Source organism: Callithrix jacchus, chromosome 4, assembly GCF_049354715.1.
Source record: "Callithrix jacchus isolate 240 chromosome 4, calJac240_pri, whole genome shotgun sequence".
Lineage (NCBI taxonomy): Eukaryota > Metazoa > Chordata > Mammalia > Primates > Cebidae > Callithrix > Callithrix jacchus.
In genome coordinates this window covers 44,977,448-44,994,008 of record NC_133505.1, presented here as the reverse complement: position 1 = coordinate 44,994,008, position 16,561 = coordinate 44,977,448, and the positions used below count along the sequence as shown (strand labels likewise).

General features: G+C 51.2%; 1 protein-coding gene across 6 annotated transcripts; it reads right to left on the bottom strand.

The window, feature by feature from the left end:
- Positions 1–3,062: 3,062 nt before the first annotated feature.
- CDKN1A (cyclin dependent kinase inhibitor 1A) lies at positions 3,063–14,400 on the bottom strand. 6 transcript variants are annotated; one of them, XM_078368055.1, is made up of 5 exons: positions 11,719–11,803; positions 11,151–11,578; positions 9,913–10,974; positions 5,937–6,368; positions 3,070–4,835 (listed from the first exon to the last, which is right to left on the bottom strand). In XM_078368055.1, exons 4-5 carry the CDS (start codon positions 6,361–6,363, stop codon positions 4,786–4,788), a joined length of 477 nt encoding a protein of 158 aa, XP_078224181.1. In that variant the 5' UTR covers positions 6,364–6,368; positions 9,913–10,974; positions 11,151–11,578; positions 11,719–11,803; the 3' UTR covers positions 3,070–4,785. The 6 variants fall into 6 exon arrangements, with proteins under 6 accessions (NP_001257652.1, XP_078224181.1, XP_078224182.1 ...); XM_078368056.1 differs by having other exon boundaries at positions 9,913–10,308; XM_078368054.1 differs by having other exon boundaries at positions 9,913–11,578.
- Between the last annotated feature and the right edge of the window lie 2,161 nt (positions 14,401–16,561).

The following is a 16,561-nucleotide window of genomic DNA, read 5'->3' as shown; positions in this document are numbered from 1 at the left end:
TGCTGAAAATCAGGCCCGGGATCTGATTGTAAGAGTGGTGAAGCTTCAAGAGAGACTAAAGGCACAGCCTCAGCAGACCTACTATCCTAGGGTCAGAATTCTGATAGGGAAAGAATGGGACATTCTGGCAGATGCACTTGAGAAACTTGCACCCTCAGCTTCTCTGAGCCTTCTAGGCCTGCAGAAGTGCCCCTTCTTTTACTAGAGAATTCTCTCGTGACCTGAAGACCACACTAAGAATGCACCTGAGGTGGATGCCTCACAAGATGATGCTTATCTTCCTCAAGATCCATCACTCCTTCCCTCACTGCCTCTAGACCAGGGTCAAAAAACAGTTTCTTAAAGGGCAATAGAGTAAATATTTTAGATTTGCAGGCCATGTCTCTGTTGCAGCTATTCAATTCTACTTTTGCACTTAAAACGACAGTGCAAAAACAACCATGGATAATAGGGAAACAAATAGGTGTATGTGCATTCCAAGAAAGCTTTATATACAGAAACTATGGAACTGTGGTTTGCCTACCCCTGCTCTAGACTAGTAATAGGGGTCAGGTTTTAGCATTGCCCAAGCAAGTAAGTATATAGTCCCCGTTGCTGGAGGAAATAGCTTATTTACCAAAAAAGCTACAGGTCTGGCTGATACGTATTAGTAGGAACAGGAAAACACATATAGGAAGAGATCTTGAGGATGTGGGCTGGGGCTTGGGGGAGCTGAGGAATACAAAGGTAGATAAAGAGGGTTCTATGGAGGTCCTCTCTTTGGACACGGAATTTAACATCCGGGTGAGACCACTGGAACTGGTCTTAACACACTGCTGAATTCGTCCTTAAGGTTTAGACCCAGTGATGGCTTACAGTAGTGAGGTGGCAATGCTGAAACAGCCTTGGATGAGTATTAATGAGGGATCAGAAGGCTCAGAGAGGAGGGCCCAGAAGGCCTTCCCTTTGCAAAGCAATAAAGAAGTCCCACTGGGTGCTGTGGCTCATGCCTGTAATCCCAGCACTTTGGGAGGCCAAAGTAGGTGGATCACCTGAGGTCAGAAGTTTGAGACCAGCATGGCCAACATGGTGAAACTCTGTGTCTACTAAAAATTAAAAAAAAAAATTAGTGGGGCATGGTGGTAGGCGCCTGTAATCCCAGCTACTCAGGAGGCTGAGGCAGGAGAATCACTTGAACCTGGGAGGTAGAGGTTGCAGTGAGCCGAGATCGCGCCACTCCACTCCAGCCTGGGCAACAAGAGTGAAACTCCACCTCAAAAAGAAAAAAAAACAAGTCTCTAGTGAAAGGAGCTCAGTGCTGCTGTCCTCTATAGTCCAGGTTGATAGAGGAGACACTGCCATGGAATACCATGGCCACTGTCAATGGAGACATTAAGTGGAAGAGCAGAGACCACATAGGGTCACTTAATCATCAGAGGCAAGGTGGACACGATTACAATGACAGGCAGCAAGGCCTGAATGGTAACCAAGGGGTCCCTGACCTCAGGGCTCTGCAGTAGTGGTGTCCCTAGGGCAAGACAGGGAACATTCAATGAGAGTCTTGCTTGACTCAACCACAGGATCAAGGGTGAGTGAGCAGAGGCTGATGTCAGCTGCTGAAATAGAAAATCACAATCTCTTACCTAGTTTCCAGATCTGAGCCAGTTCTGACCCAGGACGCACTGATGGAAGATCCATAATGCCACTATAAACATCTAAAATAAATGTTTTCTTGATTCTTCCCTAAAGTGACCTTGGCTATTTACCAGAATAGCTGTACAGTGTGGAACAGGAAATAACCAGATCATTTGAGGTTTGTTAGATACAGGGTCTCAGCTTTCACTGCTTCCAGGTGACCCAAAATACCATTATAGCCTCCTTCTGGAGAGGGGGGACATAGAAGGCCAGGTGATAAATAGAGTTCTAGCCAAGTTCATCTCCCAGTGAGTCTGTGGATGTGCTCTGTGGTGATTTCCTAGCCCCTGAGTGCAAATTGGGATGCATAACTTTGCAGATGGCAGAACTCTCACATTCTTCCACATTCTCACTCATCTATGCAGTAAGAGCCATTATAGAAAGAAAGACCAAGTAGAAGTCTCTAAAATTGTCCCACTGGTCACTCTTTTGCCCTGGAAGAGGATGGTGTGCAGTGGTGCGGTATCAGCTCACTGCAACCTCTGCCTCCTGGGTTCAAGCGATCCTCCCACCTCAGCCTCCCAAGTAGGTGGGATTACAAGCGTACACCACCATACCCAGCTAATTTTTGTGTTTTTAGTAGAGACAGCTTTCACTGTGTTCACCAGGCTGGTATTGAACTCTTGACCCCAATCGATCTGCCTGCCTCAGCCTCCCAAAGCGCTGGGATTATAGGTGTGAACTACTGCACCCAGCTCAAACAGTTTTTTAAATAAGAGCTCCAATTCCTCCATAGCCTTGCCAACACTTGGCATTATCAGTCTTTTTAATTGTAGTAATTCTGGTAGGTGTACAGTGGTATCTTATTATGGTATCGCAATTTGCATTTTTCTGATAACTAATGATGTTAAGCTATATTCTTTACAAAAAGATTAAACAAACCGGCCGGGCGCGGTGGCTCACACCTGTAATCCCAGGACTTTGGGAGGCCGAGGCAGGTGGATCACAAGGTCAAGAGATCGAGACCATCCTGGTCAACACAGTGAAACCCCGTCTCTACTAAAAATACAAAAAATTAGCTGGGCATGGCGGCGCATGCCTGTAACCTGGCTACTCAGGAGGCTGAGGCAGGAGAATTGCCTGAACCCAGGAGGCGGAGGTTGCGGTGAGCCGAGATCACGCCATTGCACTCCAGCCTGGGTAACAAGAGCGAAACTCCATCTCAAAAAAAAAAAAGATTAAACAAACCAAAATATTGGCAGTGGTGATCTTTGTGGAGGTGTGACGGTAGTGTTCGCTTTGTTGTTGTTTTCTGAAGCACAGTCTTCCTGTTTGCTAAGTTTTCTGCATTTTCTAATTTTAAATGCTTAATATTTTAAATCATGAAACCTTCCCAAAAGTCCACTTATTTGTTCTGATAACAAGGTATAATGACCACAATAGTAATATTACAAGTAAGATTGCCAAGAATCATTTATTGAGCACCTGTTGTACATTCAGCATGTAGGAGGAGCTGTGAACAGCACGGAACAGTACAGGGTTTGGTCCCTGACCTCGAGAGGTTTACATTTTAGGTGGAGACACAGAAGAACCACCTAAACTGGGGAGCCCGAGAGAAAACAGTCAAGGCCAGGATGTTACAAGAACTGGAAGGTGTTTGGGGTCACACCCATCACACATGAGCCCACATGGCATGCCCTGTCAAAACCTCTACTGCCCCCTTCTTAAAATGCCTGACCACAGGTGGGTGTGCACACACACCTGTAATTCCAGCACTTTGGGAGGCCGAGGTGGGCAGATTACAAGGCCAGGAGTTTGAAACTATCCTGGACGACATAGTGAAATCCCATCTCCACTAAAAATACCAAAAATTAGTTCATTTCAGCTGCTCAGGAGGCTGAGGCAGAAGAATAACTTGAACTCAGGAGGCAGAGGTTGCAATGAGCTGAGATTGCACCACTGCACTCCAGCCCAGCCCAGGCAGTGTGAGACTCTCTCAAAAAAAAAAAAAAAAGCCTGACTCCTTGTTCAGCTGCTACTCAAAGTGCAATGAACTGGGGAGGGATGGCATGGACAGGAAAGGTTGCCGGATGATTTGAGGGGCTGGCGTCTCCCTCCTAGAAAGATCCACTCCCCCATCACATACTCCTAACATACAGTGATCCCCACTCAAGGGGGACTGTGCCACCACACAGGACCCTCACTCCCAGAGCTAAAAGAGGAGGAGGCAGTCGCTGCTTGAGCTGCCAGAAGTAGAACTAGGGTGCCCTTCTTCTTGTGTGTCCATTCCCCTTCCAGTCAATTGAGCTGGCGGGGGCGGTAGGGATGTGCACCTCAGAGCCACCTGGAGCTGAGGAGATACTGGAGGGAAAGGACAGGGAGGGGGGAGAGCAGCAGAGGGGAACTGCAGAGCCCAGCTGGAGAAGAGGGGTAGCTGGGCTCCTCAAAAAGTACAGGAGGAGCCAAAGAGGGAGAAGGCCCAACACTGAGGCCGGCTCCCCAGTGCGGGTCAGAGGGGCCATGAGGGCAGGCGGGAAGGTCCCCTGCCTTCACAGGACAGAGGGGGGCATCAAGAGCAGGAGGGTACCAGGTCCCCAGCCCTGCTCTAGGCCACACTCACTTCAGGGTCACCCTACCCGACCTTAGAGGTCAAGGGCCCTCCTCTAAGATTGGGCGGGGCAGGTTTTGATGATGCCCCCACTCAGCAAGGCCCCTTCAAAGTGCCATCTCTTTACTTCTCAAATGAAAAGGTATCCAGGTCTGAGTGTGCAGGAAAGGGAGTGAATTTCATAACCCCCTGTGACAGCGAGGGGAGGCAGCCGCGTCCCTCCAGGGGGTGCTATGCCACTCTGCAGACAAGTGAGGAGGAGGAAGTAACTGGGGGAAGCCAGCCCACCCGACCTCCAAGACAGAGGACACGGAGAAATAGGATGAGAAGGTTTTAAATAGTATTTCATCAAATAAAAATGCCCAGCACTCCGAGGAACCTATCACTCGACTGCCTAGTTTTTGTTTAAATAATTCTAATGCCAGAGGCTGGGGGACAGGGGGCAGCCAGGATATATACATGAGGAGGAGTTTAAATTAAAACACAAATAATAATTAAGACACACAATCTGAAAGACTAAGGCAGAAGGTGTAGAGGCCCTCGCGTTTCCAGGACTGGGCAGATTAGGGCTTCCTCTTGGAGAAGATCAGCCGGCGTTTGGAGTGGTAGAAATCTGAGGAGAGACAGTGGAAGTCAGCCAGGCCAAGAGAAAGAGGGCACGGTGGAAGAGGACAGGAAGAACTTGGGAAACGTCCACACTGCCTCTTGGGGGGTACTTATGGAGCATCCCACCATGCTTCACAGACGTGATTTTATCCATCACTGCACCTGCACCCGTGGGTCTGCTCTAAGCCAAGCTGCCCAGTAGAGGAGCCACTAGCTCTGTGTGCTTGTTTAAATTGACCAAAATCAAATAAAATGAAAAATTCAGTTCCTCAGTCACACGAGCCACGTGTCAAGTGCACAACAGCCATATGTGGTTTGTGGCCCCTGGACCGGACCCTCCCATCCCTGCAGAGTTCTACTGGAAAGTGCTGATCTAGGGATTCTGTTACAAAATCCATGAAAGTGTTCAGCACAATTCCAGGCCCATGTAAATGTCAGTAGTTGTTATTACCATTAGTCCTGACCTAACCGCAAATTCACTTTGGGACCTTAGACAAATCACTCTACCTCTCTGAGCCTGGTTTCCTTTTCCTAAAAGGATGGCAAGGGGCTGGGCACGGTGGCTCATGCCTGTAATCCCAACACTTTGGGAGGCTGATGCAGGAGCTCAGAGCTTGAGACCAGCCCGGGCAACATGGTGAGACCTTGTCTTTACAAAAACTCAAAAAATAAGCTGGACATAGTGGTGTGCACCTGCAGTCCCAGCTTCCCAGCTACGCAGGAGGCTGAGGTGGGAAGATCGCTTGAGCCCAGGAGTTGAAGCTGCAGTGAGCCATGATCACTCCACTACACTCCAGTTTGGCCAACAGAGTTAAGACACCCATCTCAAAAAGAAAGGCGGGGAGGGTGACAAGAATGTCTTATGGTATAACATTGCATAAGGACTAAATAAATCTACCTTAGAAGCCTGGCAAAAGGCCTGGCATAATATAAGGTCCCCACCAATGTTAGCTAGTTGGTCTTGGCTGCCTACTTGCTGTGTGACCTCTGGGTCTGTTCCCTTCTACCTAAGGAGCACACTAGACCAGGACCGGACAGGTCAGCCCTTGGACCATGGACTCTGAGAATCCTGGTCCCTTACAATGTCCTTCCCTGCACCTGTCCTCACCTGTCATGCTGGTCTGCCGCCGTTTTCGACCCTCAGAGTCTCCAGGTCCACCTGGGGACTCCTCAGGCCGCTCCCCTGAGTGAGGCATTAGGGTGCAAGACAGCGACAGGTCCACGTGGTCTTCCTCCGCTGTCCCCTGCAGCAGAGCAGGCGAGGTGCCAGGCCGCCTGCCTCCTCCCAGGGGCCCTTTGGGAAGGCAGATCTTGGGCAGGCCAAGGCCCCACACACGCTCCCAGGCGAAGTCACCCTCCAGTGGTGTCTCAGTGACAAAGTCGAAGTTCCATCGCTCACGGGCCTCCTTGATGCAGCCTGCCATCAGTGCATCACAGTCGCGTCTCAGCTGCTCGCTGTCCACTGGGCCGAAGAGGCAGCGGCGGGCCTTGCTGCTGGATGGGTTCGGACGGACATCCCCAGCCTGTTCTGACATGGTGCCTGCAGCAGAGACACAAGGAAGGCCCTGGTCACCGCGGAAACTGGACACTACACTACCTGGCTGGGCTTTGCTGTGCCACCTCATGAGGTCTTCCTACCACAGGGTCTCTCTGACTCCTTCCAGCTGGTCTTCCTGCCTCCATCTCACAGGAGGCCTGACCCCCACCAGCAGAGCTCAGCCAGCCTGTCACCCCAAGGTCACTGGGGGAGCAGGCAGCTGAAGGGCAAGCTAATGTCAACAAAGTCAAGTTTATTGCAAAAGCGAGGATCAGGGTCCTGTTTACCACCAGGTATTATCAGCTAAAATCAATTTGTTTTCCCCCCGAGGTGTCCCTCATGGGTGTGAATGCCCCCAAATACGTGTGAATTGCCAGAGTCCAGCAGTTTCTGAATCCCAGCCCTGGCCAGGAGGTCAGTTCCCAAATAAACAGTCTGACAGTTCCTCCAGCCTCCTGAACCCCCACCCAGATGCCCGAGTAGGGTAACCCTACTCAGCCGAGTAAAAGTACCCTGGACTCTGGGGCAAAAAGCACCTGGGTTGTGGTCCTAGCTCTGCCACTTACTACCTAAGTTTTAAAAAGCCACTTACTGTCTCTAGGTCTCAGTTTCCTCACCCATAAAGGGGGCCATGTGCAAGTTTAAAGAGCATGGCTGGGCTGGGCATGGTGGCTCACGCCTGTAATCCCAGCACTTTGGGAGGCCAAGGTGGGCGGATCACCTGAGGTCCAGAGTTTGAGATCAGCCTGACAAACATGGAGAAATGCCATCTCTACTAAAAATACAAAATAAGCTGGGTGTGGTGGCACATGCCTCTAATCCCAGCTACTCAGGAGGCTGAGCCAGGAGAATCTCTCAAATCCAGGAGGCGAAGGTTGTGGTGAGCCAAAATCGTGCCATTGCACTCCAGCCTCGGCAACAAGAGCAAAACTCTGTCTCAAAAAAAAAAAAAAAAAAGAGCATGGCTGTGGACACATACTCAAGCAATTGATTGGGGAGTCCACCCAGCAAGGCAGATGGAACAGAGCTGAATGAAAGGCTGTATCTTGGGGGCTAAGCGGAAAGGCTCTGGAGCCAGATCGCCTGGGTTGAAGTCCAGGTTTTACTAAATGACCCTGGACAAGCAACTTAACTTGTCTGAGCTCTATTTTCCTCATCTGTGAAATGGAGATAGTAATGGTGACTGTCTCAGAGGATAGATGTGAGGATTAACTGAGTTAATGTAGGTAAGGTGCCAGCAGCACTTCATATACAGAAGTGCTTGGAAAATGGAAGTGTGATTATTTCTGTCTGCCTTCAGTTTTACTGAGCCTCCTCCCTATCACTTCCCCCTGCCAATGATCCCCTTCAGACAGCAGCTGACAGGTGCTGTAGGCTGAAGCCCTTTCCCAAGGATGTCATCAGGCGGGTGGCCTAGGGGTAAGGAGGGGCTGGGCGGGGCTGGGCAGGGCGGGGCAGAAGATAATTTCTCCCAGGCTGAGCCACATCCTGCCAGGCACATCAGGTGATCTGAAGTCTAGACACCTGGCAGCCCCTGCCCGGTGCTGCCTGTGTCCAAGGAACTCGTTTTGCAGACAAAGAAAATTAAAGGTGGCTGATCTACCTGGCTCCTCTCCTCCCACTTCAGGAGAGGGAAAACCAAGGGTGAGTTTGCCAATGAGGGAGCCCTGGCACCTAGCTGCCCGCTCTGGCTTGACTCCAGGACTGAGGGACTGCACGACCTTGGCAGCAACTGGGTTTTCCTAGGGACAAGTCCCAACTTGCAGGCTCTAGGGGGTGAAATCTCTGCTGAGTGTTCCTGAGGCAGGAAGCCTGGGACACATGCCACATCTGCTCCATCCCACCTCACCCCACTGCTTGTGATCAGTTTCACGTCCCAGCTGGTTGGGAGAGGAGGTGCTTGGTAACCTCACACCAAGTTTAAAGGGCAGGAGATGGAAGAGATACGAGACTTGCCCCCAAGTCATACAGCTAAAAAGGCCAAAGGCCACTGCCCCATAAAGGAGTCACACAGTACAGTGGACAGAGCCCTCAAGGAACCTCTGTCTACCCTCTCCTAGGCATGAGTTGGGATTCATTTGTATATTTTCATGTATGGGGGCTGTTCTAAGCAGTTTAAAAATGTCAATCCTCTAAAAAGTGAATAGCTATTTGCTCCCTTTTTACAGCAGAGGTAACAAAGGCTCAGAGAAGTTAAGCAACTTGTCCAGTGTCACACAGTTCATAAATGGCAGAGTCAGGATCTGAACACAGGCCTGTTTGCCCTGAGTCCTGTGCTCTAGTATTGAACCTACTCCCTCTCTAATTTTGAGGTTTCTTAACCAGAGAGTCCCATCAGAATCAGTTGGGGAGGCCAGGGGCAGTGGCTCACACCTGTAATCTAATACTCTGGGAGGCTAAGGTGGGGGAATCATTTGAGCCCAGGGGTTCAAGACCAGCCTGAGCAACACAGAGAGACCCTATCTCTACTAAAAATAAAAATTAGCTGGTGGGCTGGGCGCAGTGGCTCACGTCTACAATCGCAGAACTTTGGGACGCTGCGGCAGGCAGATCACTTGAAGTCAGGAGTTCAAGACCAGCCTGGCCAACACGGCAAAAACCCTATCTCTCCTAAAATTATAAAAACTAGCTGGGCGTGGTGGTGCACACCTGTAGTTCCAGCTACTCAGGAGGCTGAGGCAGGAGAATTGCTTGAACCCAAGAGGTGGAGGTTGCAATGAGCTGAGATCACGCCACTGCACTCCAGCCTGGGTGACAGAGTGAGATTCTGTCTCAAAAAAAAAAAAAAAAAATTAGCTGGGCATGGGGGCTCACGACTATGGTCCCAGCTTCTTGAAAGGCTGAAACAGGAAGATTGCTTGAGTCTAGGATGGTGCCATTGCACTCCAGCCTGGGTAACAGAGTGAGACCCTGTCTCAAAAAAAAAAAAAAATCACTTAGGGAGCTTTTTCAAGGCCCTGCCTCTTGAGACCAACTTAATCCAGATTGAAGATTTAAGTAGGTGTTTGAAGATTTAAGCAAGTGTTCAGCACAGTTCCTCAGATGGGCACTCTTGGGGTATCAGACAAGGGGGACACTGGTGTGTTTGAAATGGACATTCTGGGTCTCAATACATCAGAGGCACAAGGAAGGGCTCCATCAAGGATATTCCCTGGCTCTCAGGAGCTCAGGATAAGACTAGGATCTAGGCAGGCACCCTTTCCTCTTCTACCACCCCTTCCCTTAGGGCTCTCATAGGCCTCTCCTCCCCCATCTAAATCTGCTCTCAGGCGCATTGTCATAACTTTCAGCCCAAAGAAAACTCAGAAACGCAAACCCTTGTTCTACAAATAACTGAGAATAGCCTCCTTTGTTGGCCTTCCTGCCTTAGACTTCAGTCATACTTTAATTTCCAGTAAGAGCTCAATAAATACTGTTGAACCTAAGGAGTGTTCCTTTGAAGGAGCGGTGAATGGCATAGGGGTTGATCTCAGATGAGCCCGGAGTACCCGCGGTGGTTCCCGCCTGCCAGCCCCACTCCGCGGGAAAGCGGGTGTGCCATTCTCACCAGGGCCGGGAGGGGGCGCCGGCCTCCAGGAAATCACGCGCGGGGTGGGAGGTACGTGGGCAGAGCATTGGACAGCGGGGGAGTAGCGATGAGTCAGTTTCCCGCAAGGCGCTGCCCGCCCCCGCCAAAACTCCGCTTCCACTCCGGCTGCGCGTCACACTGGGGTGGGGAGAGGGAGAATGGGAGGGGACCGGAGGGCCGCGAACACGTCACGCTGGGCAGGCCAGGCTTCCAAAACTCCCGCCGCTGTTGCGAAACCGCGCGCTCCTGCGCCGTCTCTGACACAGACACACGGGCGCGCGGGCGCGCACACACACACACACACACGCGCGCGCGCGCCGAGAGCTGGCCCCTCCACCTTATCTCCACGCCCAAAGCACGGGATGAGTCAGATCCCTGGAAAATAAAAATAGACGGGAGCAACGAAAACAAAATCTCTCGGAAGTTCTCCCAAAAACACGACGTGGAGCGAGGGAAGGAGACGGGAAGCTGTCTAGGCGCCCCAAGTTCCAAACCCATCCCCTAGATGTTTTTCTGCACTAAGAGGGCGCAAGTGTCCCCCGGGGATTCCGGACTGAGAGGACGTGCCGTGGTCCGCGCCCGGCGGCGGCGCTCACCCCGCTGCTCCGCTCAGTCTTGTCGCTTTCGGAGAGGGAATCTGGGCTAGGTCGGGGCACCCCGAGCCCCCGCGGCAGCTGATGGAGGCCCTGAGCAGTGTCGTGCCCCCCAGAAACGCCACCAACGCCGCAAAGACAGGATCTCTCCCCACCTCCCACTCAGGCGTAGGCTCCGCTCTTGCCCGGGAGTCCAGCGCCCCGACTCGAGGACAAGCTGGGCCGTGGTTCTCCCGGCCGCGGTGGTAAAGAGGTAGAGAAGACCCCTGCCCTTCCTCGACTGACAGGCTGGTTAGAGCCCGCCCAGCGCAGGGCGTTGACTCCCCGGCCCCTAGGGCGCGCCGCGGAGCGGGGATCAGACGCGGCGACCTGGACCTCCAGTGCCCGGCTTCCCTGGGAACACGCTGTGCCAGCCAAATTGGTCACTGTGCTGATGGGAGGGCGAGACCTGAAGGGACAGGGAGGGGGCTTCTGGGTTCCCACTGTACCCCAGCCCGGGCGAAGTTCTGACCTTATACAGTCCGTTCCCTGGGGTCTCCTTGTCACAATGAGTCAGCTCCTCGCTTGTCCTTAGGGGACGTGTCCTGGCACATTCCCAAGGGCCAGGAAACTGCTCGCACTTACCTCAGCGCCCAGCCAGGTGGTGGACACAGTGGCGTAGAGGACCTGAACCCCGGGACGTGAGCCAGGGCGGCGCCGCTTGGTTCCGAAAACCGCCCGGGACCGATCCCAGACGAACTTACTCCACTCCGCTTTCCTCGCCCCTCCTGGACCCCTCCAGGGACACGGACTTCATTCCCACGCCAGGAGCAAACTGCACCTGGGGCTTGGAGCCCACCGCTGCGGAAGGCGAGCTCCCAGAGCGGCCCCGTCTACGCCCTCCCTCGCCCCAGCTGGGTTTCTAGGGGCGGGGAGCGTGGCCCGGGATCCCTGTACTTGTAATCCCGCTCTCCGCCCGGAGTCTCCGGCACATCCCGATCCCCGTCACCCGAGCACTTTACAGACACCGTATGCGGAAGCCGAGCAGGCACAGACCCACGCCCGTCATTCACCTGCCTCAGAAACACCTGTGAACGCAGCGCACACCCGCGGACACGCATCCCCGCGACACCCACGGACACAGGCAGGCTCGCTCGGCTCGGCTCTGGGCCGGCGGCCTGGGGTCCCCTGTTGGCTGCCGCCGCTCCCTCACCTCCTCTGAGTGCCTCGGTGCCTCGGCGAATCCGCGCTCAGCTCTGACCCCACAAGGAACTGACTCCCGCAGCTGCTCACACCTCAACTGGTGCCGCTCTGCGGGCGCAAATATAACCTACCCCCAGGAGGGGCGGGACCCGCGCTCGTCCTACCGCGCCGCCCCTGGACGGCCCTCCCCCAGGCCCGGGGCCCTGGCTGCCCAGCGCCGAGCCAGCTGAGCCTGGCAGAGTTCCAGCAGCCCCAGACGGTCCCGGAACCTCGCGTGCTGCAGGAGGGCGCTTCCCTCCTCCCGTTGTCTCTAACGTGCGTCGGTACACTGGACACATTTTTCCCACAAAGTGAGCCTCAAATTTGGCCTTTTTTAGTTGGAGAATGACTTGGCACTCCCCAGGAGGGCGCTGTTCGAATGAGCCCCCTTTCTGGCCCACCGCTGACCCACTATGGCAGGCAAGGATTTACCCAATGCAGCTGAAAAGATCAGGAGGATGACAGTCGTAAATAAAAATCCATAAATAATAAAAACGATGCGCCTCTCTGCAATTTCCAGAAAAGCCCCACGATACCACCTCTATTCCCATTGATCCCTCATTAGGTCACCTCTCCCAGACACACCTGAGGCACCTAGACACCCCAACAAAACATCTTGAGGCCAGAATGATTTTTCAGTCCCCTTTATTTCACAGATGAGGCAACTGAAGGTCCACTGAACTTAAGTATACAAAGATGTTGATTGTCACATGCTTCCGGGAAGGAGGGAATTGGAGACACTATCAGAAAACCGAGGAGGAATTGGACATTGAACCAATCTCCGTACACCGTACACTCACCTCAACAGAAGAACTCTGTGATTGCAGCTTTGTTGGCTAGGAAGCAGAGGATTTGATGAGTGAGTTGTCTGTCTCCTAAATACTCCCCACAGGGCCCATATACACTGCTGGGGAAACTGAGGCTCAGAAGAGTTTAGTGACCTGACTCAGATTATGCAGCAAAGAAATGACTATGGTGGGAACACAGGACTTTTGCCTCCTGCCCAAGGCTCTGTGCTTGTCACCCTTTATTTCTGTGGCTCCAGAATGACAAAAATACCCAATAACCCTCATTTGCAGACAGTTTATGGAAATGACATAAATAAAGGATAATTCTGGAAGTGTCTACTGGTGCTTCTGCCAGACACAGAAATGAGTAACGTGTCTATCTGCTCCCGTCTACCCCATACCTCTGACCTCCCTTGGACTTCATCTTTGCCTCCTTTATGTGCCTGAAACATGTGCAGTTTTGCTTTGAAAAATTGCAGAGGATGGATTGTTAATCTGAAAATAAATCCCACTAAAAAATAGGAGCCAGGCTTGGAGCAGCTGCAATTACTGACATCTCAGGCTGCTCAGTCTGGAAATCTCTGCCCAGGCATGCCCCAAGCCTTTTTTTTTTTTTTTTTTTTAATAAAGGTTTGTAATGAATTATAAAGTTTTGTAGTATTGGGCTTCACAATGAAATAATTCTTTGCACATCATTTTTTATTATATATGGATTTTTATTTATTAATGTCATCCTCCTGATCTTTTCAGCTACATTGAGTAAATGCTTGCCTGCCATAGTGAGTCAGTGGTGGTGGTGGGCCAGAAAGAGGGTTCATTCTAACAATGCCGTGCCCTCCTGGGGAGTGCCAAGTCATTCTCCAACTAAAAGAGGCTCACTTTGAGGGAAAAATGTGAGGCCCACTTTGAGGGGAAAACTTGAGGCCCACTTTGTGGGAAAAATGTGTCCAGTGCACATTCTCTTCTTCTAACATAGCTGACCTCAGGAAGGAGAGGCTTCTGTCTCCTCCACTGTGAAGGTGGGAGCCCAGGTAGGGGTGGGAGGACACAGGAGCAGATCCCCTGGGCCTGCCTGGCCCTGGAGTCAGGCCAGAATTGTGGTTAAACCCCAGAAAGTCCACAGCATGGCCTCAGGACCCCACTCTCAGACCCACTGCTATCTCCACCTTCCCCTCTATACATCCAAACCATCCAAAGAGTGGTTTACCAATGTCCAGCCAGGACAGGCACCTCCTCCCGCTGGCTTAAAGCCCCTCCGCTTTCAGTCATTTCAAATAGAGGGCACATTGTCTATCTGTTTATTTTTGGGGGAAAATTTTTTATAAAGGCCTATAATGAATTATTTAAAGTTTTGCGGTACTGAGCTTCACAATGAAATAATTCTTTGTGTTGTTGTTTTTGGGAAACAATTTTTTTATAACTTCTAGCTCACCACCACATTCAATATTCAGTATTTCTTAAGTATCTACTAAGTATCTAGTACTATTCAGTGCTTAAAAAAAAAAAAGTTTGTAAACATGAGCTTGAATGTGTAGCCAGACACACTCTAAGGGAGGACCTCTGCCCTGCAGCAGGCAAGGGAGCAGGTTGTTAGAAGTCACACACAAAATCTGACTCCCAGCACACACTCACATAAGCACACATACACCAGATCCCAGCCCTGTCCCAAGGATCTGCCGGCAGATCACATACCCTGTTCAGAGAAAGAGACCAAGGTCTACCTGAGGTCTCTGGAGGTCCCCTGTCTCCTACCATCCCCTTTCTCACCTGAAAACAGCCAGCCCCAAGGACAGAATAGCCACCAGCTTCTTCTATGCCAGAGCTCAACATGTTGGGACATGTTCCTGATGGTCAGAAAACCAATCAGAGCCACACACAGCCTGCTGCCTGAGCATGTTCCCTGGGAAGCAGGCAGCTTAGGGATGGAGGGAGGCTCAGCCGCGGGGGGACAAGAGCACCCAGACCAGCCCCCTGCCCCAGAGTAGGGTGCAGCAGGGTGGTGTAGGGGAAAGGGGAAAGGTGGAAAGCCCAAGCCTCAAGAAGGAGGATTTGAGAAGAGCTCAGCAGTGGCTGCAGGAGCCGCCTAGGGAGAGGAAGTGATGGGAACAATGTCACCATTTCTCAGAAAGCGACTGGGGAGTCCCAAATACGGGCAGGCAGCTTTCAGAGGAATTCACCTCCACACAGGCTCCCAAGTAGTGAGACCCCAGAGAAGAGGTGGAACAAACATAGAACATTATTGAGCAGAAGCAGCCCTGGCTTTTTTTGTTGGGATTTTTTGTGTTGTTCGTTTGTTTTTGTTTTTTGAGACAGTGTCAACAGTGGCACCATCTCAGCTCACTGCAGTCTCCACCTCCCGGGTTCGAGAGATTCTCCTGCCTCAGCCTCCCAAATAGCTGGGATTACAGGCACCCACCGACATACCCAAATAATTTTTGTATTTTTAGTAGAGACAAGGTTTCACCATGTTGGTCAGGCTGGTCTCGAACGCCTAACCTCAGGTGATCTGCCTGCCTCAGCCTCCCAAAGTACTGAGATTACAGGCATGAGCCACCATGTCTGGCTTTTTTTTTTTTTTTTTTTTTAGAAGAATGACTTTGGGAACTAACACCATGACCTGCTAGGGGCTTTACCCAGTCAACACAAGGACCAGGATTGACAATACATTAAGGCAGAGAAATTTGTGATGGAATCTGCGCAACACAAACACTTCCAGATACCCAAGCCTGCTACTGCCTAAGCCTGAAATTTCACCATTAGAAATTCATTCCTTTAGGCTGGTCCAAGTGGTGTTTACAATTAATTGATCACAACCAGTTACAGATTTTTTTGTTCCTTCTCCACTCCCTCTGCTTCACTTGACTAGCCTTAAAAAAATAATAATAAATAAAAATAAACAGGCATGCCCAGGCATGGTGGCTCATGCCTGTAATCCCAGCACTTCGGGAGGCCGGGGCGGGTGGATCACCTGAGGTCGGGAATTCAAGACCGGCCTGGCCAACATGGTGAAACCCCATCTCTACTAAAAACAAAAAAATTAGCCGAGGACAGTGGCAGGTGCCTGTAATCCCAGCTACTTCGGAGGCTAAGGCAGGAGAATTGATTGAAGCTGGGAGGCAGAGGTTGCAGTGAGCTGAGATCGCACCATTGCATTCCAGCCTGGATAACAAAGCAAAACTCCATCTCAAAAAATAAATAAATAAATAAGCCTGGAACAGTGACTCACACCTGTAATCCCAGCACTTTGGGAGGCTGAGGCAGGTAGATAATTTGAGGTCAGGAGTTCGAGACCAGCCTGACCAACAGGATGAAAACCCCATCTCTGCTAAAAATACAAAAATTAGCTGGGCATGGTGGCACATGTCTGTAATTCCAGCTACTTGGGAGGCTGAGGCAGGAGAATTTCTTGAACCTAGGAGATGGAGGTTGCAGTGAGCCAGGATTGTGCCACTGTACTCCAGCCTGGGCAACAGGGCCAGACTCTGTCCCAAAAAATATATATAAAAAAGAAAAAGAATAAAGAAATTCATTCATTTACTGTGAGGCTCTGTTCATCACTAAATACTATCTTAAAGGCAAAGTGCTTAGACTGGCACATAGAAATCACTCCATGAATATTAGTTATAAGGATAATTGCTGTATGAGCATCCCCAGGAAAGGCATCCCTTGGAATTCAGTCATTATCTATATTTTATTGGGTATCTTAGGTAGCTTTCCCAGAAAACACGTTCTGGCATACAGTTTTGCTTGAAGGAAGTTTATTGGGGAGTGCATTCACAATCCACACTTGTCTGGATATAACAGAAACAGAATTGGGCGGAGAGAAGAACCCGGGTCTGATGGAGGCTGGAGGCCCAGAGAGGGCTTGGCTGATCCCACCTGGAGCCCTGGAGCTGGGATGGTCCTGCAGAGTTTGCTGAATTGAAGCATGAGAACTAGGCCCTTACTTCCTGGGTTTCCAAACGGTCATTTGGATGTGGCTGCCCCTGCAGGAGGGGAGTGCATGACCTTGGGCAAGAGAGCCTC